At 38.3% G+C, this 27,362-nt stretch overlaps 1 protein-coding gene across 1 annotated transcript in view; it reads left to right on the top strand.

Moving 5' to 3' along the window:
* Positions 1 to 4,923: 4,923 nt before the first annotated feature.
* Positions 4,924 to 27,362, top strand: part of LOC132662999 (complement C5) — an 85,016-nt gene continuing 62,577 nt past the window's right edge. The window contains exons 1-8 of the mRNA XM_060608840.3: positions 4,924 to 5,028; positions 8,659 to 8,851; positions 11,474 to 11,636; positions 15,642 to 15,712; positions 18,882 to 18,973; positions 22,244 to 22,326; positions 24,959 to 25,049; positions 27,125 to 27,239. Coding sequence (XP_060464823.3) covers positions 4,964 to 5,028; positions 8,659 to 8,851; positions 11,474 to 11,636; positions 15,642 to 15,712; positions 18,882 to 18,973; positions 22,244 to 22,326; positions 24,959 to 25,049; positions 27,125 to 27,239 — 873 coding nt within the window. The 5' untranslated portion in view covers positions 4,924 to 4,963. The remainder of the gene's footprint in view (positions 5,029 to 8,658; positions 8,852 to 11,473; positions 11,637 to 15,641; positions 15,713 to 18,881; positions 18,974 to 22,243; positions 22,327 to 24,958; positions 25,050 to 27,124; positions 27,240 to 27,362) is intronic.

Genomic DNA, 27,362 nt, shown 5'->3' with positions numbered 1-27,362 from the left:
CTGCTAGTTATTAGATGTGTTCCCTGAGGCAAACCACTGTATTTTTCTGAGCCTCAGTTTCTTCATTGGTGACCTGAAGGTTATAGCACCCTTCAGAGTGGTTGTGCAGATCAGAGACCATTTGTGTAACTTCATTATTGCAATAATGGATACACATTAGGAGCTAGTAATCGGTGGCTATTACGTTGTCATTATTTGGATAAGTTCTTTAAAAGTTGAGAACATGTCCTCTATGTCTGGCTCTCACAAAGCACCTATTAAAATTCACTGGAGTTCAATAGGTCTTGTTGAGATGGTGAATTAACATTTATGCCCTTCCTTCCTTTAAAAAAAATATTTACTTATTTTGAGAGAGAGAGAGAGTGTGTGCACACTCACAGGTGGGGGAAGGGCAGAGAGAGAGGGAGAGAGAGACATGGAGCTCGATCTCATGAACCGGTTAGATCATGACCTGAGCCGACGAAATCAAGAGTTGGACACTTAACCAACTGAGCCACCCAGGTGCCCCTATGGCTTTCCTTCTTAATTACTAAACCTCCTCCTGCGAAATAAGAAAATGCTTCAAACAGTATCTTTCATAAGGGTCAGAGTGAGGAGGACCTTTTTGAGCAAAGACTTCTTACGGTTTATAAGGAAAATAGTAGGGTACACATAATCTGCTAATGGAAATCAATGTCATAAACAAAAGCAAATTATCTTTAAATGCCTTCTAAAAAGGTTCTGGTCCATAGAAACCTTTTTGTGCTCCTTTGCTAAGTTAGGCTATCAGATTCTCAGGATGTAGCAATTAGATAGATTCTTAAGATGTTAGTCATCTAATCCCAGACCTTTAATTGACATTTGCAAACAAAAGAAGTGGGAAGCAAAATCTGCTGGGTTCGATGATAAAGATAACCTTTCATCCTGAGAGTCATGCTACCGTTGGTGTTGTGGTCTGCCCGGCAGCGGCCAGGAAAATAAAACTGTATCAAATACAGATTGCCATGATGCTGTGCACATATTTCCAAAAAAAAAGAGTAGAAGGTCATAAGTCTGTCCTAGCCAATAAGAAGAACAGTGACCATTCTCAGATTCACGCTATGTGTCAAGAACTACATACATGTTTCATATCATTCTCCCATCGGCTCTATGAAGAATTATCATTTGATTTTATAGACAATGAAAGTGGATCTTAATTTGGCCAAGATCCTATCCCTAGATAGGCAGTTAGGATTTGAGTTCGAGCCTGCCTCACTTCAAACCATCCTTTCTTTTTTTTCAATGAAATATTTCAAACTTTTAGAAAAGTACAGTGAGTGATGTATCAAACACCAGTATAACTACTGCGAAACTCCCCTGAATTATTTATAAAATATTGCCATACTGACTTCAGATCTTCCTTTAAAACAAAACATAAGGGATACAGTCTGTGTACCCTTTTCCTACCCCTTCCCCCATTCTCCTTCCCTTCCCAGACATTACCGTTTATCCTGATGCAGTATTTATCTTTCACAATCATGTTTATGTTATTACTACTGATGTAAATGTCTATAGGCCATAACATTGCTTTGCATTTTTTTAAATTTATGTTCGTGTTATTATGGTCTTTGTGTCATTTTGCAGGTTGGTTTTATCAGCCAACATTGCTTTCCATTGCATGAAAATACAGTCATGTATTTACCGTTTTTCTATTGTTCTAGGTTGCTGCCACATTTTGCTATGACAAATAATGCTACAAAGAGCATTCCTGTGCTAGTCTCTTTAGGCAAATGTGTGCACATTTTCTGGGGTATATACCTAGAGTTTCGACCTTTCCATTATCCTCTACCAGGCCTCTTGGAGCTTGTGGTGAATTGCTGAGCAATGTTGGGGTACTGGGGTCTTGGCTGTAGGATACAAGCACAGGATTATGAAGGAACAAGGGACTTATAGAGGACTTGGTGTTGACAGCCCAAGTCACTTGGGAGAGGAATTTTAATTTGCAGCTAAAGCAGTGGCTCTTGGGCACGAGATGAAAAAGAGATTAGTTTCTCCTTTGGCCTGATCAACTGAAAAACTAATTTCAAGCTGGACTTGGAGATGTTAGTAGAAGTAACGGGAAAGGACCAAGTGAAGCAAGAACGCTTGGAAGAGGTTGTTGGTACTTTAAGTCAACAATTTTTAAACCATGTGCCCAGGGACCCCAGAGTTCCCATTAAGCCTCCTCAAGGGCCACCTGGGGGTGCACCTGGGGGAGACAGGCAGACAGCCTGCACCCCACTGTGCTTCTCTCAAAGCACCTCTACTCCAACTATTTTACACATTGGAATTTTTGGCAAGACTTTGTTTCAGTAAACTATTGTAGCTAAGTGGTTTTTTTTAATCCATTTAAATAGGAGCACCTGAATGGCTCAGTCAGTTAAGTGCCCAGCTCTTGGTTTCAGCTCAGGTCACGATCTCAGGGCTTGTGAGTTTGAGCCCCACATCTGCTTGGAATTCTCCCTCTCTTCCTCTCTGCCCCTTCCCCACTCATGCTCACTCTCTCTCTTTCTCAAAATAAATAAATAAACTTTTAAAAATCCATTTAAATATATAGGAAGACAAGTGACTAAGGAGAGATATTTATATATGAGGTTCCCAATTAGTTGTAGTTTGTACCCCAATATTCCCTCTCACGCGGCTGTTATAAATAGACTGAGTGGGCTGCATTCTTCAGTGCTGGTAGCACTAACCCATATATATCCCATATTTCTGATGACACACCAACTTGAGGATATAAATAAGTTAAGAATAATAGTGATAGTATTGGGCTGACTATTTAGGTGGTAGGAACACCTTCATATCATGGTGACTTCCGAGAATAATAATAAGGAATTACGCTATTTGACTGGAGTGAAGAAGGGCAACATTGAGGCTGAAGAATCAAGTAGAATCCAGATCAGGAGGGGCCTTGTGAACTAAGTGAAGTCATGTGGGCTCTGTCCTGAGGGTAGAATCAACATGGCATTAGCAGGAAGGCCAGATGACCAGCAAAGTTTCTGCCAGACTTGGATTCTCCTCTTTTAGAGTTGCATATTTGTGTAAAAGCTAAAAACTACCCCCGAAAGGCAACATTGTGAAGAAGAATCCACCTCTGAGCCATGTTTAAAAGGCAGTTAAAAAGTTTCAAACACACTTGAAAATCTGTGAATTGAATTTTGGTTTTAGTGGGGACCTCTGAGATCCATTATTTTAAAAAGTGTTTTCGGGGTGCCTGGGTGGCTCAGTCGGTTAAGCGTCTGACTTCGGCTCAGGTCATGATCTCGCCGCCCGTGGGTTTGAGCCCCACGTTGGGCTCTGTGCTGACAGCTCGGAGCCTGGAGCCTGCTTCAGATTCTGTGTCTCCCTCTCTCTGACCCTCCCCCATTCATGCTCTGTCTCTCTCTGTCTCAAAAATAAATAAACGTTAAAAAAAAATTTTTTTTTTTAATTAAAAAAAATAAAAAGTGTTTTCTTTCACAGAAATATGCCAATATGTTTGGAAATGTTTGGAAATGTTTGCAAATATCATTTATCACTATTGATTCTATAATACAAGCAAACTTCCTTGGGCTTAAAACACAGATATCTACGATGATTTGAGTATTCTTGCTTTCTCCTAAGTATCTTTTCCCGAAAATGATGGCAAAAGGACTTTGTTTGTTTTAACTTGACCCATCTTTCGTAACCCAGTTTAATCATTTCACAGATTCCCTTTTGAAATAAATGTACTAGATTGTCAGACAATCATGGAAGATTTTTTTTTATCACCTCAATAACATGCAAGAAATATCTTTAGTGAAATTTGTATATCAAATTCTCTTTTGTGTGACATTTTTCTAATGAGTTTAGTACTAAAATGTTGGTAAGGTTAAAACCTTATTAATTCAAAGCAAGGAATGCCAATGTGACCCTAAAACATCTGAATAATTGAAAAATGTCTAGAGAAATTGGTTCTGTTACTTTAGAATAAAGTACCTATTACGTACTAAGGTAGATGAGTACAAATATAAGGAAGATTGTACATAAAATTTTTTCTAGCAAACATAAAACATACAAATCTCAAGGATAAAGTTTTATTTCATTCTAAGTTAATAGACTTGTTTGTTATAGGAAGCTTTTTTTTTCTTCAGCTCTTCTATTAAAATTATTAAAATCTTCATTGAAAGGTATAAACATGAGTTTATTTTAAAAAAAAGATATTCTGCATCTGAATGAATGCAAATTTGGAATTTGTGTCATATGAATTAATAGATATTGGAGGATATCCATTCCCTGCTAAATAGAAAAGTATTTGATGGGTTATTTCCTAGAAAACAATGCCAGTGTCCTCAGCATGGCATTTTCATTGCCTATCACAATCTTTCCTCTACCTAATGTTCAGCATCTTCTGTAGACTGGGACAGACCAAGGAACAATTCCATAGAGCTTCTCTGAAGATCTGTCTTATCCTTAGGCCATTTCCAGTGCCAATAACGTGACCACTCAGGATTTCTCTAGAAAGATTACTTCATGAGCCTTGTCTAAACCAGACCTATCCTAAAATCATCTCATTTTGAAACTGAATCCTGGTGGGTCTCTGTCAGTATCAGAGCATATAGATTCATCAGAGGCATGCTCACAGATTGATACAACTTCAGAGCAGGTGTCCTGGTCAAAAGGGATAAGGCCAAAGGCAAAGAGACCTACTGGCTTCTAGCTTTGAGCCATTCATTCTGTCAAATTCCCATGTTAGAATCTCCTTATTTGTATTAATCAAAATAAATCTCTAGGTGTAAATCCCTTTCTAAAAGATCTCCCACCTCTGCATCTGGGCATTAAAGGGTGTTTTTCAGTTCTGATTTTAGTTTTCCGACTTAAAAGTCCCTCTTTCTGGCATTAATAATTAACCAGTAAACTAATGTACCCAAATTCTTCAACCTCAGTTTATTTAAAAGGAGAGTAGATTCAAAAAGGTTATATCCATGATTTACTGATACCTCCAGCCATGGGCCTTTGGGGCATACTTGTTTTTTTAATCTTCCTGGGTAAAAGTTGGGGACAGGAACAAACGTAAGTAAAAGAACCCATCTTCATTTATCAATGCATCTTAGTTGTGATGAGTGAAAAATAAATTCAGTAGATGGTGCTAATTTGAAAATAACTTTCTACTTCCTAGAGCACCTGGTGAATAGTCTCACCTCTGAATGAGAAAGTCATGGAAGCATTTTGATTTGAGGAGTGGCTTACAACACAGCAGCTTTATGGGATTGTTATTTATAAAAATCTACATAAGTGATTGTTTGAATTCCTCTTCAGAAGAGCAGAAAATAAACTCAAGATAATAAACTTTCTTGCCATTGATTGCTTATTTCTATTTGGTTCATAATTTTCTTTGTATATTCCATGTACTTATTGTACATAGTAAAGCACATGTTACTTTGAGGTCAATTCTAATACTGTGATTTGAAAACCTATTGTAACTGTTTCTAAATTTATGAATTAATTCTTCACAAATTTTGGTGTTATAGAAATATTGTGCATTTTAAAGTATTTCTTAAAAAATACTGGTTTGGGGGCGCCTGGGGGACTCATTCAGTAAAGCATCTGACTTCGGCTCAGGTCACGATCTCGAGGTTCATGCGTTCAAGCCCCATGTCGGGCTCTGTGCTGACATCTCAGAGCCTGGAGCCTGCCTCAGATTCTGTGTCCCCCCTCTCTTTTTTCCCCTCCCCTGCTCATGCTCTGTCTCACTCTGCCACTCAAAAATAAATAAATGTTAAAAAAAAATACTGATTTTGGGGGCACTTGGGTGGCTCAGTGAAGCGTCCAACTCTTGATTTCAACTCAGGTTATGGGTCAGGCTCTGCACTGACAGCGTGGAACCTGCTTGGGATTCTGTCTCCCTCTCTGTCCCTCTCCCGCTCGTGCTCACTCTCACTCCCTCTAAATAAATAAATAAAGGAATAAATAAATAAATGATTTTGTATCTAGAAATAGCATTTTAGTACTGAAAAGGAACTGGAAAGTATCTAATTGAACCTACTTATTTCACATATAAGGATAAACCCAGACAGAGGGGAAAGTGACTTGCCAAAGATCATGCTGCTGGAGGGGGACAAAAGCAGGGCTTGTATTAAGGATTCTTTTTTTTTCCACTTTGGTTTGCTTTTTCTTTTTTTCATTTTGTCATAAATGTATACATAAATATTGAAAATATAAATATAAATGTATACTCAGGATGTCATAAATTTACAACACTCTCCCACCCCTATCTGATTTTCTCACATGGCCACAGTCTTACCCCCTTCCCTCGGTAGTTTTTATATACTCGCTTTTGAGAGGCAAGTGGTAAAAGTTCAGGGAGATTGAGATTAAGTGACTTCAAATTAGTAGTAGAATTAGGACTAGAACCTGGGTCTCATGATTCTGAATTCTTTCTACTACACCGTACTGGCCCTTAATGAGCATCTCCTTTCTTTCTCTGAAAAAATGACAGTGTGCTGTTTACAGCATAGCAAACAATATAATTAATTTGATTGATTGATTCAGCAAAATTTATTGAGCACCTACCATGTGATAGGCACTGGGGATGTAATAGGTGGTATAAAGCTTGCATTCTAGTGGGAGAAGCAAATGATGGGTGGATGAATGAACCAATGAATGAATGAATAATATTAGGTGGCTATCAGTACAAGGAAGAAAAAAATAGAGTCAGAGGATAAAGAAATGATGGGGCCTTACCCCAAAGTTGTAGAAAGTGAGAGGAAACAAATTATGCAAATATCTGGGGAAAGAGTATTCCAGGTAGAGGCCAAAGTCATATTTTTGCCTCTCTGCAAGCTCAGTGGCCTGATCTTCTTTTCTTTTTAAAATATTTTTAATTAATTTATTTATTTTGAGAGAGACAGAGAGAGCGAGTGGGGTAGCTGCAGGGGAAGAGAGAATCCCAAGCAGGCTCTCCACTGTCAGTGGAGAGTCCAATGTGGTGCTCAAACTCATAAACCATGAGATCATGACCTGGGCCAAAACCAAGAGCCAGACACTTAACCAATTGAGCCACCCAGGCGTCCCTGGCCTGACCCTCTTAAACTGTTGAAAGAAAATAAGAAAAGTAGGATATATTTTTTTAAGAATGACTTTTTTATGTAAATAGATTGTGGTACTGATAAGCCAATAAAGACCAGAATCTGTATGAAGGGTGATTCCAAAGCCATCTTTTAGGGACTTCTAAATACTGAATACTTTATGTCTTATCACCACCACCACCACCACATGGACAATTCAAAATTAAAACAATATTAAACTGAAAAAGATAAAACTTACGAGAATGCTGAAATTAAAATAGCGTATTTTTCTAGATTTTTCAGATTGCATAACTCTTGCTATCTAGTCTAGTATAGCAATTGAAATTGTTAACCCAGGAAACGGGCTGCTTGGGTTCAATTCCTAATTCTGTAACTTAACTGTGTGACCTTTGGCAAGTAAATTATCAGTTTCTTCATCTGTAAAATGGGGTAATAATAAGATCTTCCTCACAGAGTGGTTGTAGCACAAAGTGAGTATGTCTATCTACCTATCTATCTAGTTGTTAAAACAGTACCTAGCACAGATTTCAGGAAATGTATCTTATTATCAGCAAAACTTAACTTTTCTCATTTCCTCCTCTTCCTGGGTAAGCATTTGAGGAATTCAGATGACGGTTGGAAATCTGGAGATCTTTTCCCTCTTTTACAATTTGTTTGCTGCCAGATGCTTTAAAAGGACTTAATTGTTTCCAAATTAATTTCATTTGTTACCAAAGACTTCCTGACTTTTTAAACGTCATATTGTTGACAGGGCCTGCAATAATTCTGCCATGTGCCGTGGCAGGTGGTCTCCAGGCCTGTTCGGCCACTTGAATTGGTCCGTCACTGTGACCTTTTGGGTTGGAGCACACTTTTCTTTTCCTGTGTAATCACACATATGGCTCTCACTATCCAAATTAGCCACTTTCATGAAATATAACTAAGAGTTTATATTTGTAAGTGTTCTTTTAATAAACCAATGAAAATACACACATTTAGAAAATTTATTTCAAAAACCTATATAGACTCATTTGCATTCTTGTGTAAACCATGTGAAAAACAATACTGGGAATAGCTTTTAACTCATTTTAGTCAAATTAATGAAACTTAACATTTATCAAGTACTAAGCACGCTAGATGTTTTCATATACATATTCTCATTTAGTCCTTACTGCAAGCTGGTAAAGAAGGTGTTATTTTCACAGGTAAATTATTTTGGTCTTAGAAAGGGTTAGTGACTTTACCATGGTCACTCAACCAGTAGATGACAGACTGGAATTCAATCCCTGGTGCCTTTGTCACCTTCTTCATTGAGTAAATATATTGACCTTAGGTACATATTCCAGTCAACAGCATTCAGAGTCTCTCTTTGCTGCAGCGGCTCAGGGAAAGTGTTATTAGTACCTTTCTAAATGCTAACTAAATCTCCAGCTGTTTCTCAAGTCTTAATTCCAAGTTTCTTCTTCTTGGAAGCCATGCCGAAATTATCATAGATCACTAATAAACTTTGATTTAAAAATACCACTTTTGAGAAAATGTGCCTATTTGAATTTCTCAAGTGAGATGAAAAAATAAGAAACACGACGAAATGCAATCACCTAAAGATAACGGCCTTTTTTTTATCCTGTTTCAACAGGTATGTCATTTCAGCGCCAAAAATATTCCGTGTTGGAGCATCTGAAAATATTGTAATTCAAGTTTATGGATACACCGAAGCATTTGATGCAACAATCTCTCTTAAAAGTTATCCTGATAAAAAATTTAGTTACTCTTCAGGCTATGTTACTTTATCCATGGAGAATAAATTCCAAAACTCTGCAGTCTTAACAGTATGTATTTATTCTTCATTTTCTTTATACATACAGAATATTCTCAACAAAATGTGTACCAACTTTGAATGTTGTAGAGATTTGGCCATTTATTATCACTCACCACTGTGTAATTATTAAATGATGTCAGTCACCCCTGATAATATGGATGAAACAGAAAACTCTAGAAGAGTTGTATCTGATTTTTGAGCAATGCATGTAAATTGTAATGATCGTATTGAAAAGTAAAATTGTACTAATGCAAAAATATTTGGAAATGAAGTGAAAATACTAGCTAACTGTGAAAATTACCATTACAAAGAAATTGAAAAATATGAATATGCATCTTGATCTGTAATGCACTGCCTACAAAACCCCAACTATGCTATAGAACATTTGTTAGCTTGAACTCCAATATTCTGCAATTATAGCTTCCCAAACTAATAAAATTATTGGTTACCTGAGTGAACAGCTCCCATTGACAAGCTGTATCATTCTGGATCAAATAACTTTTCCTTCTATGAAGATATTGTAGTGTACCTTGGTTAGAGTAGTGTTTGCAGCCATTTCTTATTTAAAATTCTAACTAAAAATTACTTCCTGCTCAAAATGCTGTTTTAAATTCTGATATAGATTCTAAAGTAAACAACCAGAAAATCAAAGACAACTAGATGTGGAAGGGGCTCTGAAGCTCATTTAGACCAGTGTTTCTTTAAAATGAGCTCCTTAAAAAATAATTTATATTTGAAATTTTAAAAGAGCTTAAGATTAGAGGGGTGCCTGGCTGGCTCGGTTGGTAGATTGTGCGCTTGTGATCTCGGGGTTATGAGTTCAAGCCCCACGCTGGGTGTGGAGATTACTTAAAAATAATAAAATTTAAAAAAATAAAAATAAAAAGCAAAAGAGCTTAAGATGAGAATTATATTGATATTTAGTATTTTGAATTTATTTCATAAATCTGTTTTGGTTTTATAATTATATAAAACTCATAAGCATAAGAAGATTACACTGGTCTGAGGTTTTACATATTTAAGTAACATTGTAATAAAAATAAATTTTTATTATATTATAAACAATAAAAAGTCAGCACTGAGAGTCCTCCAGAACATTTTATCCATTATAAAAATTTTTAAGCTTATTTATTTATTTTTTGAGAGACAGAGAGACAGAGAGAGTGAGAGGGGGAGGGACAGAGAGAGAGGGAAAGAGAGAATCTCAAGCAGGCTCCGCACTGTCAGCATGGAACCCGATGTGGGGCTTGAACTCACAAACCATGAGATAATGACCTGACCCAAAACAGAGTTGGATGCTTAACTGACTGAGCCACCCAGGCACCCCACATTTGATCCTTTAAATGGAGTCTGTATATTATTCAAGTTTGAGAAACACTGATCTAAATAAATTGTAACCAAATGTAGGAATTTTTTCATTAATGTTCTTGATTGCAAATCCTCTAATCTCTTAAATACTTCCAGTTACTAAGTTTATTAAGAATTAAAATTAATTTCCCAATTAATTTCAGTAGACACTCTTATATCTGATGTCACTGGCCACACATGTGTGGCTGTTACCTTTAAATTTAAATCAATCAAATTTAACTGCAATAAAAAATTCAGTTCATCAGTCACAATAACCACATTCCAAGTGCTCAAATAGCCACATGTGACTGGCGGCTACCATATCGGACAATGTAGATATTGAACATTTCCATCATCACAGAAAGTGCTCATGACTTGAGCAGACTTAGATAGTTAATTGAAAGAGTAGATTAGGTAGGCAATCATAAAATTTGATGCATATCTTCGGCATTTAATTTTACATTGTAATGTATCTTTGTTTGCCAATTGTTTGATGTTGTGCCAAGGTCTTTTCTTTAAGCATGGGCACCCTGGTTGGAGTGTCAAATCTTATTTATTATGCAATGCACCTTTAACAAATCATCTTTGTTTACAGTTTCTGTTTCTTTAAAGCGGAGAAAGAATGTAAAGACACTTGTAAAGCAATCTGAGTGCAGTCTTTATAGGTTTTTACTGTCTTCCAAACTTTGACAGTGATCTCACAGATTTAATTCCACGGGTGTTGGTTTTAGGGATTAACTTTTACCCCATGTTTCCAAAGCCTGAGTTTTCATAGAAACACTTTTCTTTCTTTTATTACTCTTTATGTATTATATTTGCATATCATGCAAACATATGTAAAGTAATTACAATTACATACACCAAATGAGAAAGCAGGCAGGTCAACCCGCCTGAAGGGGGCAGAAGGATAGAGAGAGTACAAAGTGTCCTGAACATCAGGCAGGATGTGGCACCGAGGGACTGGAGAGCACGGGCTAATCCAGTGAGCTGATGAAATGAACGTTTGTTAAGAAGCTTCTATAGTAGCAGCTTTATTAAGGGTATATAAAATTTAAGAAACATGGAAACCAAAAGACTTTTAATTGCTTAAGGCTAAATCCTGACTATGATATTTGACATGACACACTTTGGGTAAAATTTATTCAGTATTCTGTCTCCTCTACGACTTTTAAATGGTTAAATACTCATACCCATTTTTTTGTTCTATTGAAATGACAGTAGGACTCAGAAAATCAACAGTTTTTATAACCTAAAAACTATAGTCCATCAACATTTTCTTTAACAGGTACAACCCAAACAGTTGTCTGGAGGACAGAACCCAGTTTCACATGTGTATTTGGAAGTTGTATCGAAGCATTTTTCAAGATCAAAAAAAGTGCCAATAACCTATGACAATGGATTTCTCTTCATTCATACAGACAAGCCTGTTTACACTCCACAACAGTCAGGTAGGGTATAAGATGCCTCTTCCTCTGTGGTGGAGAGGGGGGGATTAACATTATACTGTAGAGTTTTTTTTTACACTTGAAATTAAATGGACACAAGTTTCCCACTTGATCAAAAGAGTCTCAATTCCCAATGACTTCTATATTTATAAATAACATTTTAATCTAAAATTTATATAGAAATTACTAAATACACCATTTAAGTATAACTTTTAAATTCGTATGGAAAGTACAAAATGAACCATTATATAATCTGCCCCATTAGTTGTTTCCATGGAGAAAAAAGCTTTTTTAAAAATTGTGAAATATTGTGTTATATTTTATTTATTAAACAAGTAGAAGATGTAATTGCAAATATAATTTTGGAAATGAGAAAATAATTTATTATGGAGCCATGTTCATTTTTTAAAAATTTCCTTTGACTTTGGAGCTATTCCTCAAATTCAGAAAACAAATCCAACCCTAGGGAATCAGATGATTCAGCAAAGAATAAATTAGATAACAGATATATGGATATTAATTTTCTGAGGGACTCTACTTAAGAAAGTTTCTAATAGAATATTGCTTCATATTCGTGGTTCCTCTGTTAGTGGGAGAAAGGGCAGGATAGCAGGCAACATTCTATGACTGATGGATGACTGGATTTATTCCCAGTGAACCAAAAGTAAAACTCAAAAAAGTGTAGGGGTGCCTGAGTGGCTCAGTTGGTTGGGTGTCTGACTTTGGCTCAGGTAATGATCTCACAGCTCGTGAGTTCAAGCCCCGTGTCAGGCTCTGTGCTGACAGCTCGGAGCCTGGAGCCTGCTTCAGATTCTGTGTCTCCCTCTCTCTCTGCCCCACCCCTGCTTGCTCTCTGTCTCTCAAAACTGAATAAAGGTCACATGTCTGCAGTCAGTTGACTCCTCTGTATCTTCTTCTCACCATCGTTAACTTTTGAGTACATCAAAGATAGCATTATAAGAGAGCTACATGTGGGAGGGGAGTTTATGGACTTTCAATAATGTTATTGTTGGTGAAGGACAGGGGGAAGGGTAGAGGGACCAGCCAGCTTTGTGGAAATGCTTTTCACACAGTGCATACTTGCTAAATGTTGGTTGATGTTGGTGATGACAGTAGTAGGAAGGAACAGGCCTAACTGTGACCACTGCACTAGGGGTTCCTGTTCAGACAAGCTCAGAAAGGAAAGGCCTAGAAAGGGTGGGATATTGCTGTCAGCTTGGACAGATGGTCATTGGCAGAGTAATAGCATCTCTTGACTCCAGGAAGAGGACTTAGTATGTACATAGAGCCCATAAAGCTTGGGCCCTTTAAAACATAATCATACCTTGGGGTGCCTGGGTGGCTCAGTCGGTTAAGCGACCGACTTCAGCTCAGGTCATGATCTTGAAGTCCGTAAGTTCGAGCCCCACATCTGGCTCTGTGCTAGAAGCTCGGAGCCTGGAGCCTGCTTCGAATTCTTTGTCTCCCTCTCTCTCTGCCCCTCACGCACTCACACTCTGTCTCTCTCTCTCTCTCTCTCTCTCTCTCTCTCTCTCAAAAACAAACATTAAAACATAATCATACCTAGAAACAGACATATCTTTGCCCTTGTCCTCCTCTTATATCAAAGGACTAATTTAGGAGATTAGACACTCTGGAGCCAGAGTGTCTGGGTTCAAACCCCAGCTTGGGCTGTTGTGAGCTCTATGACCCTGCACGTGTTACTCAACCTCTCTGAGCCCCACTTTCCTCATCTGTAGAATAGAGATACTACTAGAACTTACCTCACAGAATCGTTGTAAGAGATAAGTGAATTCATATGGATAAAGCACTTAAGACAATGCCTAGCTCAGAGTAAGCACTAGGGAAGTGTTTTCCATTACTATTTGATCTGTGGAATAGCACAAAGCCTCATTTACACAGAAGAAAAAAAATTACTTAAAAGTAATTCTCTTAGAACTGATTAAATCTTGTTATTTCTAGCTCTCATGTCTTGATCCACACATTTAATCTGAAGATCCTTGAGGGATTTAGTGTAACCATCTTTAAGGCTAAAGGCTTAAGTCTTCAAGGCTTTGTAGGTTAAGGACTTCAGAATATTAACCAAAATCCTTCAATTCCATACAACCTGTGTCCTGCCTTCCCCTCCAGCCTTATCACCCACCATGCTCCCCCTCATCTGTGGAAACCAGTCAAACTGACCTCTTTCTAGCTGCTTTCTCACACTACGTTCCTGCCCATATTAAAGCCTGTATATCTCTGCCTGGTACATGCATGCCCCCCCGCCCCCGCCTGCCTTATTAACACCCACTCGATTCCCACATGTTATCCATAGAGCACGGCCTTCTCTGACCTCTATGACTGCTTCGGATCTCCCTCTTCTATGCTCTCAGAAAGCCAGGCAGTGTCTTCGTAGTGCTTCTCACCCTGGATTGCACATACACTTGTGATATCACGGGTTCTCTCTCTCCTCCACTCCGTGTCTGATTTTCTTACCGCCCTATCTCCAAGTCTAGCATCGTGTCGACACATAGAAGGCATTCAATACGCTTTTTTCAAAACGTAAGAAGCCATTATCTTTGGTACTAAAGAATTATATTGATCTTGCCTCCAATACACTGTTGCCATGAAGACAAGATTAATTTTCTAATCTAGACTCCAACTGGGTAAAAAGTAGATATGTAGCAGTTGTAGAAATAACAATACTAAAATAAAAGTAATAAGCACTCGTTGAGTAGTTATGATGCGCCAGGCTGTGTAACAGCTTTGTCTCATTTGGCCCTCACAATGCTACAGAATGGATACCAGCAGTTCTGTTTTACAGATGAGGGAACTAAGATTTAGAGGGATTAAGTCTCTCACTCCGGGGCATGCTAGGAAGCGACCTTCCCAGGAATGAAACCAAAGTTTTGACCTCCAGAATCTCCAGGGCCTGAGCTCTTAACTTTTTGTGACATACTGCATCTGGCAGCATCCCAGTGACACTCAGTCTGAACTGGGTATGTCCCTAATGCAGAAGGGAGGACACGAGGCAGAAGGGGGATGAGGGCAAGGGGGACAGCAGAGTGTGCGTGGCGGGGGAGGGGGGGTGGGGGGTGGGCAGATTTACTGAACATTTTGCTTTGACCTTATTGAAACCAATTTTAGAGAGCTTAATGTGGCTTCTTTATGTAGAGCTTTGCATAATACTAACCCTTTAAAAGGATTATGGCTCCACTTGAATTTTATTTTGTGGCTAAAGTTTTGGCCATGAAATGATTTGAGCATCAGTAAATGAACATCAGGGAAATTACAATATGTCGTATTGGAAGGAACTAGATCAGCAGGTCTCAAGCAGTTAAGAGTTCAATTCTAAGCAGATGCATTTGCTTAAAAGGCAGGGAGGGATCTATTAGCTGGCGAAAACAAATGAAGAGAACTAATTGTTCCTGAGCCCTTGCCATTACACATTCAACAATGACAGAACAATGGTAGGATCTGGCTCAATGAATCTAATACCACACAATTCAAAGCTGCCATTAGCAACAATAAGGGATACTTTGGGGGCCTTGCTGGTTTTTATAAGTGCAAAAGTATATAATGTTGAAATCAAACTACCTAATTTTCCGCTGAAATCTTCAACTCTTATACGAGACATTATATTCCCATATAACCATATGGTAGAGATCACTATGAAATTCTTTTTTTATTTACCATGAAATTCTTGGTAAACAGTGGCCTAATGTGTGTTCCCCAAAAAGTTGTATGGATATACATTTTAACAAAATGACCTGTACTTTACTTTCACTAGGAAAAGTAGCTCTTTAAAGACATCCAAGAGAATTCTCTTTAAAAGAAAATAATCTTCAGTAATGTATATGTCTGTAAACTAACTTTTTCTTTCTTCTAAATATGGATTTTTTCTGTGTAGATTTTTGTGATTGAGTTTTTTTTAATTATACTCATCTCTTTTAAGGATGATTATTGTAAAAAAAATCAAAATACTCTTGTGTTTAATGGAGGTTTTGATAATATCAATTATTCTTACAGTAAAGGTTAGAGTTTATTCACTGAATGATGACCTGAAACCAGCCAAAAGAGAAACTGTCTTAACTTACATCGTAAGTATGTTATTTATTTAAATAATAATTTAGCTCATCTTCAGGATTAGGTATGTGGTTCCATAACTCTGCCCTAACCCCACACTAACTCATTCAATGTTTGGTAAACGGTTATTGAACATCTTCTGTAAGTATAACATTGTAAGTCTATACCTCGACAATAGATATATGTAAAAAAAACTCATGAAAATTAACTTTCAGCAGTTATGACTTTGAGCTAAACGCTTTAAATATATCCTTCATGATTCCTTTCTTAAAAAGCATCAATCAACCACCAAGAGTTGGTTGACTATTAATTGAATATTACTTCTGAGATTTTTTATTTGTACCATTCAAGATAAAGAATTATAATCTGGGCCACTTACACTTAAGAAACTTAGAGTTTAGGGGCGCATGGGTGGCTCAGTCAGTTCAGCATTCAACTCTGGATTTCAGCTCAGGTCATGATCTCTCGTGGTTCGTGAGATCGAGCCCCACGTCAGGCTCTGCACTGGTAGTGGGGAGACTGCTTGGGATTCTCCCTCTCACTCTCTCTCTGCCTCTCCACAACTTGCTCTCCCTCTCTCAAAATAGATAAACATTAAAAAAAAAAAAAAACACCTTAGAGTTTAGTAACATACTAACACATGCGAAAAATAGTGTTAAAACATGAGATAAGTAAGGATCAGTAGTTATCAACCCTTTATCAGCCATAACATGCATAATAGAAGACATGCCTCCTGTGGTCTTACCAGTTTGTGTCACAGCCCTATAAAACTTTTGTGAGGAAGTAACACTCACCCATTAACAGCAGGTATATTAGTCATGGTCTTTCACAATAGGCTGCAGCCCCTTTTCTCCTACTAAAAAACCCTGTAAGATGAAAACCTTACCAGAACACAAGAAGGAGTGAACTACAGGGATAACTTGGAATGCTGTATAGCTTACAAAAATCATAAACCTTTAACAAACTTTAACCTCTGACTATGTGATAACGATTTACTTGTGAAACATCAGAGTGTGCCAAGAATGTGGCTGATAACTATTGATATAGACTGTAAACTCCAGCAGTCCAGAAAAGAGTTTAGGATGGCCAAGGGATGGGTCAAGGAAGAAGTGAGATTTGGACTAGGCCTGTAACAATTGAGCCAAATTGAGAGTGGTGGAGAAGACATGGGCAGGTTGCTAGAAAGGAACAACCGAGAACAGAATCAGAGGTGAAAGGAACTGGACAGGAAGAAAGCAATCTGATTCCAGAGCAGAGGCATCCCTGGGAAGAGAGGGGTCAATAAGATCTGAAAGTTAGAACAGGGCACCAGAGGCTTGAATAACCAGACCTGGAAGTTGAGAGTTGATGTAGCAGGTTGTAGGGAAGAACCCCTGCGGATTTACTGAAGAGACCAGGGAAAAGAATGGAGGGCAAATGTGTAGTCATGAGCACCACTACAGTAGAAGTGAAGGGATGTGCAGTAAGGGAATCCCATGCTGGGCTGCTGCAGAAACCTAGGTGCAGGGAGAGGTGTGATAGCAGCAGCAGAAGAAATGCAGAGAGAGGCCCCTCAGACTGCCTGAATGAGGGTGAGGAGAAGAAGCCAGTGAGAGTGGCATTGACAGCCACTAGGAAGCCAATGTGAATTTACCAGTTTATAACGGGTCTGTGTGGGCTGGCTTGTCCTAAAACTATGAGCCTTTTCCTCTGGAACCAAGACTTGAGTTGAGGAGTAGCTATACATACTGGAGTAGATACTACAGGACAAAACCCACTGGACTATAAACCAAACAAATTATACAGTAGGGCCAATGGCACATGAGATCAGAGGGAAGGCTAAATGGAGGTGAGAGGGAGGGCTGAAGCGATCCTTTTCTGGAATAGAACAGGTTTCAATTAAAAGAGTAGACCCAGATTTGTAAAAGTAGTGGAGAACTTCCTATGTAGGGAACAGGATGAGTTTTCCAATGGCAGCAGGAGGGAGTAAGAAATGAGATCGCAAATAAACTGGCCAAGTGGTATTGGGAGTCTGGGAGGGGACAGAGTGAGGAGAGGCAGTGTCAGCTCAAATGCCCTTTTTCTGTCAGAAAACACAAGAGGATGTGGACAGATGCTTTTTATTTTATTTTATTTCTCCCAGTTGAGCTTCAGTGCTGAAAAATCCTGGCACAAGGGAGACTGGATGCCAGTCATCCCATGTATAAGCTGCCCCAAGAAGAGAGGATTGAGGAATCTGATCCCAGAGCCACAGAGAATCTGTATACAGGAAGTGTCCCGAAAATAGTGCTCAAGAGAGATCATCACGGAAGCACTGGGTGGGACGAACTCCAGGGATAAAGAACAGCACAGAAGATATTTAGCTGCCATCCTGATTCTGGTTCAGAATAGGCCTTTGTACCTCAAGGGAAAAACACCTTAAAATCCTGGCCGTGAATTTCATAGTCATGGCACATGGTGGTAAATTTCTGGATTAAGGTCAAAATGGACCTCTGCATGTAGTCCAAAGAAAATAAAAAAAACCTCCTTTCAATAATTTTCAAACCCACACATAGAAGGAAATTTATGGGGGAAGCTTTACGAAAACTTTCAAGTTTGATTAACCATTTTGGGTGTTTAATCAAGTTCAAAATGTCCATAGGGCACAATTCTAAAATGCCTTGCTAATAAAAGCATTTTATAGCATGTTTGCTTTGGAAAACTTCACATGAACAGATATGGAATTTGGGTTGTGGTACCTATAAAGCCTGTAAGTTCACATTTGGTTAGTTATAACATCAGTTATTGTTACACTTCTTTTTTTAGTTATTACAACAGAAAGTTGAGTCTCTTCCAGATAATTGAGACTAGGATATGCCGAACACCAATTTAAACCTCTCTCTCTCTCTCTCTCTCTCTCTCTCTCTCTCTCTGTCCTCCCTCCCTCTTCTTTCCCTCCTTTCCTCTCTCTCTTTGACTCTCTCTCCCTCTCCCTCCCTCTCCCTCCCTCTCCCTGTGGCAGGACATGGAGGAGAGGTTAAAAAGAGGGAGCTTAAATGAACCATATTTGCCTTTCACAACATTTAAGTGATCTTCCTCCTTCATATTTAATTTGGAGACATAGATATTCGTTAGTAAATATTTCCACAAGTCAAAGATAATATAAATCAATTGACTTGTTTAATGTGGCTTATGTGATTTGAGTTTGTTTGTTTTTATTCAAAGGATCCTGAAGGATCAGAAGTGGACATTATGGAAGAAAATGATTATACCGGAATCATCTCTTTTCCTGACTTCAAGATTCCATCCAATCCTAAGTACTTTAAAGTATTTGTTAATATAAGTTTTCTCTAAAAAGCACATCTGGAACTTTTGGTTGTGAGGCAGATAACCAGTCAAATGGAGCCACCTAGTGCTAACAAATGGTGTAAGCGTGAAAGAAAGGAGGCTGTGCAAAACAGTGCCCTTGTCATGAGCACCGGGTGATGCATGGAATGTTGAATCACTATATTATACACTGAAACTACTATAACGCTGCGTGTTAACTAACTGGAACTAAAATAAAATAAATAATGAAAAAGTAGAAAGACCCTAAAAAATGTTCTTAAACAAAAAGGGCACAACGTAAGTGTGAAACAAAATGTAAGTCTAATGAGAAGTGAGGCTCAGTTTCTGGCAAACAAAAACCTCCCACTTCTCATCAATCCTCTTTATATATAGAAATAAAAATTTGGGAGAGACAAAAATAGTCCCCAGGATTTTTTTTTTTTTTTTTTTTTTTTTTTTTTTTTTTTTTTTTTTTTTCATTAAAACCATCAACCCTCTACCCTTCAAGGAACCTAAGAGACTATCAGTCTAAAAGGCTGGTATGGTCCCATGCCTTGCTCTGAGAGTTATAAAAATATTGGTCCTCTGTAGTCTTTGTCTGTGTAGACTACCAGAAGACAGATTTCAGGAGGGAGAGTGTTCTCAGTGCCATTTCTTTTCTTTTTTCTTTTCTTTCTTTATGTATTTAGGCCTCCTGTGAAAAGGATTTAAGGTGGCGCCTAGGTGGCTCAGGTGGTTAAGCATCTGACTCTTGATTTCAGCTCAGGTCATGATCTCATGTTCATGGGTTCAAACCCCATGTGCAGAGCCTACTTGGAATTCTCTGTTTCTCCTTCTCTCTCTCTGCTTCTCCTCCCATGCTCCCTCTCTCTCTTTCTCTCTCTCAAAATAAATAAGTAAACATTTTAAAAATGGATGTAAGAACAGTTTAAACTGCTCAGTGTAATAAAATGAATTCAATGTAATAAATATTTAGTGAGCATCTTCCTGGTATGTGCAAAGCACATAGGGAATGAATACACAAAATGGAAATGAATAATCTACAGTCCGTGTCTTCATGGAAATTATAATAGAGCAAGACAAATAAGTGTACTTATATCTACCCTATGACCCAGCAATAGCACTGCTAGGAATTTACCCAAGGAATACAGGAGTGTTGATGCATAGGGGCACTTGTACCCCAATGTTTATAGCAGCCCTTTCAACAGTAGCCGAATTATGGAAAGAGCCTAAATGTCCATCAACTGATGAATGGATAAAGAAGTTGTGGTTTATATATACAATGGAATACTACTTGGCAATGAGAAAGAATGAAATATGGCCTTTTGTAGCAACGTGGATGGAACTGGAGAGTGTTATGCTAAGTGAAATAAGTCATACAGAGAAAGACAGATACCATATGTTTTCACTCTTATGTGGATCCTGAGAAACTTGACAGAAGACCATGGGGGAGGGGAAGGGGGAAAAAAAAAGTTAGAGAGGGAGGGAGTCAAACCATAAGAGACTCTTAAAAACTGAGAATAAACTGAGGGTTGATGGGGGGGAGGGAGGGAGGGGAGGGTGAGTGATGGGCATTGAGGAGGGCACCTGTTGGGAGGAGCACCGGGTGTTGTATGGAAACCAATTTAACAATAAATTTCATATTAAAAAAAAAATCAATTTGAAAGTTAAAAAAAATAAATGGCTAAATACAACTTTAAAGCAAAATCTCCTTATGGTCATTTTTCTGACCTCTGGAAGGGAGTTTGCAGTTAATTTGCTGTTTGCAATTAATTCACTGAAGATGTTCTAGAAATGTGAGTGAAGTTGGGGATTTAATTTTTATAATGCATACTTCCTTGAAAATATTACATGCTCTATCACACGGAACTGATCTTATTATTTTATAACTATTATCATTTCTCCAACTTCATCTTGTGCCATTTGCTCCCTAACAGATTTTATTTATATCAGACATGGTAGCCCCTCACGATCACTACTTTTCTACCCCAGTACCTTTGCACATGGTGTTCCCTCTGCTTAGAATGTGCTTCACCTTGCTCTTCACAAGGCTGGCTTCCTCTCATTCTTTGGGACACAAAGTAAATGCTCCCTTTTCAAAGAGGCTATTCCTGGATGCACCATCTAATGTAGTCCCTCTCTCTTTCTCTTTTTTTTTTTTTTTACTCTCTTATTTATTTACTTCATGGTACTTACCTCAATGTTACATTTATTTATATGCCTCTTTATTGTCTGTTTTTGCCCACTGTTACATCGTTAGCACTTCAACATAACAGGCACTTGGCAAATATTCATTGAATTGATGATGATGATGATGATAGTCACAATATTAAGTATATTGATTGCATAACCAACATGCAAGATAAATAGCATTTTTCTCATTTCACAAATGAGGTTAAGCAACTTGCCCAAATCCAATTTGCCAGTAAATGGAAAAGTGGGAATTACAAATCTCTTGGACTGTAGCTCTATGAAGACAAATTCTTCCATTTTGTTCATTTTTATCTCTAGTTGTTTCTCCAGTGCTCAGTAAATATTTTTAAATAGAGGTTGTTAATTAAACCCAGGTCATTTTCCTCTTTAAATGAACCATGCTTTGTCTCTAACCATAACTTCTTTTATGTGAGGTGTGTGCTGTATCATCTGGGTAAGCTCGACTTGTATCTTTCTACAAACATTGTCCTACTATAGTGCGGATTTTAGTATTATGTTAGTATAATTATGGTTTAGATTAATTAAGTTAATCCTCAAGTTTCACAAGCTCTTCAAATCAAAGCCATTGACTAGATTAAGACAAAATTCCTGAAAAAAATAACAATATATGAAGAACTAATTACCAAACAATTTCTATTGTCCTGAAAATGCTCAATTATTTGTTTGTTACTTAAAGTTCTACACAAATAAAATACATTACGTAGGCTAAATGCATCTCTACTTACTTTCTCCTCTTTATTTTTTTTAACATTTATTTATTTTTGAGACAGAGAGAGACAGAGCATGAGCGGGGGAGGGTCAGAGAGAGAGGGAGACACAGCATCTGAGGCAGGCTCCATGCTCTGAGCTGTCAGCACAGAGCCCCAGGCAGGGCTCAAACTCACAAACCGTGAGATCATGACCTGAGCCAAAGTCGGACACTTAACTGACTGAGCCACCCAGGCGCCCCATTTTCTCCTCCTTAAAACACGAATCGATTGGATTTCCTCTGGGCAAATTAAAACTACTTGATGACTTCCATAATTTTAAATATTTTGCTTCCACAGATACGGTGTGTGGACAATCCGAGCTAAATATAAAGAGGATTTTTCAACGACTGCAACCGCATATTTTGAGATTAAAGAATATGGTAATTTGTGATAATTAAAAGCTTACCTGTAAAAAAATTAGTGTTTGTGCACTAATGCTTTCCATTAGTGAACTTACGGCAGAATCAGTCCCAGATGAAGAGGCAGCCCGGCTGGCATGGTTGTAAACAGTGGCTGGGGGCGGGGACGGGGGGAGGGGGTGTGTGCTCATTGTTGGAAGGCCTAGGCTCTGGCTCTAGCATGCCTTTGTTACCCTCCAATAAGCTCACAAACCTCTCTGGACTTGTGTTCCTCATCAGAGAGCCAGAAGAGACCTAGTCCCCCAGGGAGCTTGACTAATGACGGTCAAAAATTATGATTTTAGGAGAAGCTTAAGTAGGCTGAGATGAAGTGAGCAGAACCCAGTAAGACGAATGATTTACTCAAGTCATTAAAACCAACTGGTGCGAGAACGAGAGCAATTGGGTTTGCATCCCCCAAGTTCAGTGCTATTTTCCTTCTGGCTCACTAATCCCTAATATATTTATCTGAAAACTTAAGATATTCTTATTTCGAAATCAATCGTATTAATGGACTAATAATTAACATATAAATAGCTTATCTTTCCATTCTTATAGTTGTTTACTAGAGTATTTATGTGCTTTGATATCAAATTTAACTTTGTTTTGCTTGAAGTCATTTTTTATTCCTCCAGGAGACTCATAATAATATGGAGAATAAATCCACAGATGTTAACGATTGGCAAACAAAACAGTGACAAAAAATAACTTGTTATGCTGAAACAATTTCAAAGGTTCTAGCCTCTCAATAACCTATAAGCCTACCTGATCCCACTCCCTCCAAGTATGTTTGCTGCTTCTCATGTATATCTAGAATTCATCCACCTCTTACCATCTGAGACCATCCTCATCCATTCATCACCAGGCTCCCCCCGCTCCCCGGACTACTGCAAAAGTCTCCTAATTGCTGTCCCTTCTTCCAAGCTATTCTCACTTGGTATTGGCCAAAATAATCTTGAAATGCAAATCTCATCATGTTATTTCTCTATTGAAAAGTCCCCAATAGCTCCTTGTTCCTTTGCTAATCAAAATCAAAATCCTTATTTTGAGCTGGCCCCTGCCTACCTCCTCTGCAGCCTCATTTTATACCATTCATCCTCTTATTTCCCTCCAGCAGTGGTGACTTTGGACACAATGTTCCACCTGCCCAGAACATTCTTCCCCTCCCCCACTACCTAGCCAACTCCTACTCATGTTTCAAGTCTCAGCTGAAAAGCCATTTATTCAGCAAATCTGTTCCTAACTTCTCTTTCCTGGGAAGGATTCTCTGTAATGTATATTGGTTTTCATAACTGTGGTATAGGTGTTTTTCTGTGTAATTATTTGCTTACCACTGTCTTTACTGTTTGACTAATGAGCTCATTAAGGACAAGGTTTGTATCTTTCTGTTCACTGGGATATCCTTGTCAATAGGAGCATGCCTGCCACATAGCAAATAGGTATTAGATGAAAGGATGAAATGTTTTCCTCCATGTCATATCAGAGAGAACACACCTGCCTTCATCTTTGGTAAAATAGGGAATGCACCCTAGAGCAACAAAGTGCATTCCTCTTTATTTCCATTTTGTCAGCACAGAGCCCAATGTCAGGCTCAATCCCATGAACCATGAGATCATGATCTGAGCTGAAACCAAGAGTGGAACACTTAACTGACTGAGCCACCCAGGCGCCCCAATTACCCAATTTTCTATTAACAGTTTCGGTGGTTAATAGAACTAGAATCTATGGGACCCCTGGGTGGCTCAGTTGGCTGAGCGTTGAACTCTTGATTTTAGCTCAGGTCATTATCTCATGGTCATGGGATCAAGCTCACATTGGGCTCTGCACTGGGCATAGAGCCTACTTGGGATTCTCTCTCTCTCTCTCTCTCTCTCTCTCTCTCTCTCTCTCTCTGCCCCTCCCCCACTCGAGCACTCTCTCTTTCTCTCTCCCTCAAGAAAAAATTAATAAAGAATCCATAAGCCCTGGTACACAGCTTTAGTATAAAGAGAAGGCAGTGCCCTTTTGACAGGTGAAATTCTTTTTTCTTGAGCAATCAAGATACCAGAGAGAGACAGAGAGAGACAGAGAGAGGGAAAGAACTCCTTCCTGTCTACCCTAATTTTAAATTTTGCATGAATGTTCTTTCTTTTAGCTAATTATAAGCTTTCTCTTCTTGACTAAAGTCAAAGTTTTATGTTGGAATTTGGAGACTGGATGGGTTTATCTACAAGACAAAAAAGGGAACTGTTAAATCAGCCAGAATTTTCCTCTTCTATTTTAAACTTAACAAAACTCATGGAGCATATACTATGTTTAAGGCTCATGAGAAGCGTGGGAGGGGGAGAGATACAAAGATACATAGAGTATAGCCTTTTTGGTTTTCAAGGAGCTTGTACTTTAGTGAATAAATGCTGTAATCAAAGTATAAGCAAAGTGCTTCTGGTACACAGAGCTGGATAAACCTCTGATGGGTAGAGTAGGAGGTGTCCCAGAGATATTGCTGACAGTGATGAGAAGGAGGATGACGATGGCAAGGTGGATGTTGTATTGATGTCACAGCTTGTCTAACTATACCGGAAAGAAGGCTACTCTAATTTAAACGGTAAAATTGCCTCTTTGTTTTTATTTTCAGTGTTGCCACATTTTTCTGTCTCAATAGAACCAGAAAATAGTTTCATTGGCTATAAGGACTTCAATGATTTTGAAATTACTATAAAAGCAAGGTAAGAAAGTTTTCTTTTTTCTTTCTTTTTTTTTTTTTTTTTTCAGATCATCCAGTTAAATTGAGTGCTAACTCTTATTGGTGATAGTTGCCCAAAGTGAGAAGTGTGATTCCTCCATCCACTTTATCGAGATATTGTTGACATGTAACATAGTGCAAGTTTAAGGTGTACAATGTGTTGATCTAATCTGCATATATATTGCAGAGATCTGTGATTTACTGGCAGTGTTTTTCGTGACTTTGGGATTGACTGAGGAAACATTGGGCTTATAGTTTATTTGTTTTGATTTTTTGCTGATTCTGATTTTAGTTTTGTTGGTTACTCAACAGCAAAAACTCCTAAAGTTTTAAGTTCAATGTGTGTGTTTAGGAACCAGCATGACATAAGGATATTGGGGTTGAGATGTGAAGAGTTTACTTCTCGTCATTTTTTAATGGCTTAATCAACCAGCTAATGCTGCATGACCTCTTCAAGACCCAATGCTTTAAAACCACAACCATTTACAACACAGCTGGGCAGTTCTGCTGATCTGGTCCAGGCTGAATGTAAGCGGTGCTCCCCCGTGTGCCTGGGGTCGGTTGGCAGCTCACCTGGGGGCTGGCTGGTCTAGGGAGGTCTTATTTTCATGCCTGGCAGTTGACTTAGATTGACTGAAAGTACAAAGATAATTGGACTATGTGTATCTTTCATCATCCAGCAGATCTGTCTGTAGTAGCAGCAGTGCTCAGAGAAAGAATATGGAAGGCATAAAAGTCCATCACTTCTACCACGTTCTTTTGTCCAAAGCAAATTACAAGACCAGCCCAAAGGAAACAGATTTCTTTTACACCTTTTACCCACAAGGAGCTCCAAAGGTGGTAGATATATGGGGCAGTGGAGAACTGGAGTTAGTTTTGCAAGCAATCTCCCACAAAAGCTCAGGTCATTTAAAAATGACAATATAATATCATTATTAGTAACAATAACCAATTTGCATAACTATATGTGTTGGGCATCTTTCTAAGTACTCTGTATATATTAGCTTACTTAATCTTTATGAAATCGCTATGAGATAGTTACTATTTCTGTCCCCATATTACAAATGAAGAAACAGAGGTACATGAATGTTAAGTAATTTGCCCAAGATCTCACAGCTAGGAAGTCCCATGGTCTGTCTGGTTTCAGGGTTCAGGCCTTTCAACCCTATCCTACACTGCCTTTCTTAGTAGCATTTATTCCTAAAATAGAGTGTTACTTAGTCTAAACCAACATAAAGACTCATCTGACAGAGAATTAACAAAGTGACTTCTTGTAGTTTATTTTTTTTAATGTTTTATTTATTTTTGAGGGACAGAGAGACACGGTACGAGCTGGGGAGGGGCAGAGAGAGAGGGAAACGTGGAATCCACAGCAGGCTGCAGGCTCCGAGCTGTTAGCACAGAACCCTATGTGGGGCTTGAACCCATGAACTGCGATATCATGACCTGAGCTGATGTCGGACGCTTAACTGACTCAGCCACCCAGGCACCCCAACAAACTGACTTCTTTTAATGGAGGAACTTACTTTACGTGTGCAGACCACGGATAAGGGAGGTTAACTCTAGCTATAGTATTGTTTTTTTTGTTTGTTTTTTTTTGTTTTTTTTTTTATAGTATTGTTTTCTATGCAGCAAGTTTCCTTTAGCCTCTCTTTAGTTCTAAACTAAAAAAAGGAAATACAAAGTTAGAATGTTAAAAAAGAACTTATCTCCTCTAACAATGAGATTGAGCGTGCTGCTTCCAAAGGTGTCAAAGAAGGTAGGGCACAGTGCTTCACTGATACCAAAATCATCAAGGAAGCAGTGTTTCCTGATCCCGGACCTGAGGTCTTTTGATCTCCTCAAGCAAGATCCGTTTTTTTCATCTAGCACAGAGTCATAAAAATCCGCACTTCGGCTTTATTATTACAGCTTTATGAGGATGAGATATAATAGGGGATGGAAGACACTTTAAAGTGTATCGAGTGCTTTATGTAATTTCGAGTTGTTACATTTGATCTGAATTTTATTATTGTAACCATGTTAGCAAAACAATTCTATGGCATTATTGTTTGGCAGATATTTTTATAATAAAGTCGTCAATGAGGCTGAAGTTTATGTCACTTTCGGAATAAGAGACGACTTAAAAGATGATCAAAAAGAAATGATGCAAGAAGCCATGCAAAACACAATGGTAAGATGTTAAGACACGTGCGTTCACTTGTACCTAAAGATGCATCACAAAGGCTGGAGAAAAGTCACTTCCAAATCATCGAGTCCAACCCCCCATTTTACACAGGTGTGCAAGTCGAAGCTA

The sequence above is a fragment of the Panthera onca genome, chromosome D4 (assembly GCF_046562875.1).
Source record: "Panthera onca isolate mPanOnc1 chromosome D4, mPanOnc1 haplotype 2, whole genome shotgun sequence".
Lineage (NCBI taxonomy): Eukaryota > Metazoa > Chordata > Mammalia > Carnivora > Felidae > Panthera > Panthera onca.
This window is presented reverse-complemented; position numbering and strand designations above follow the sequence as displayed.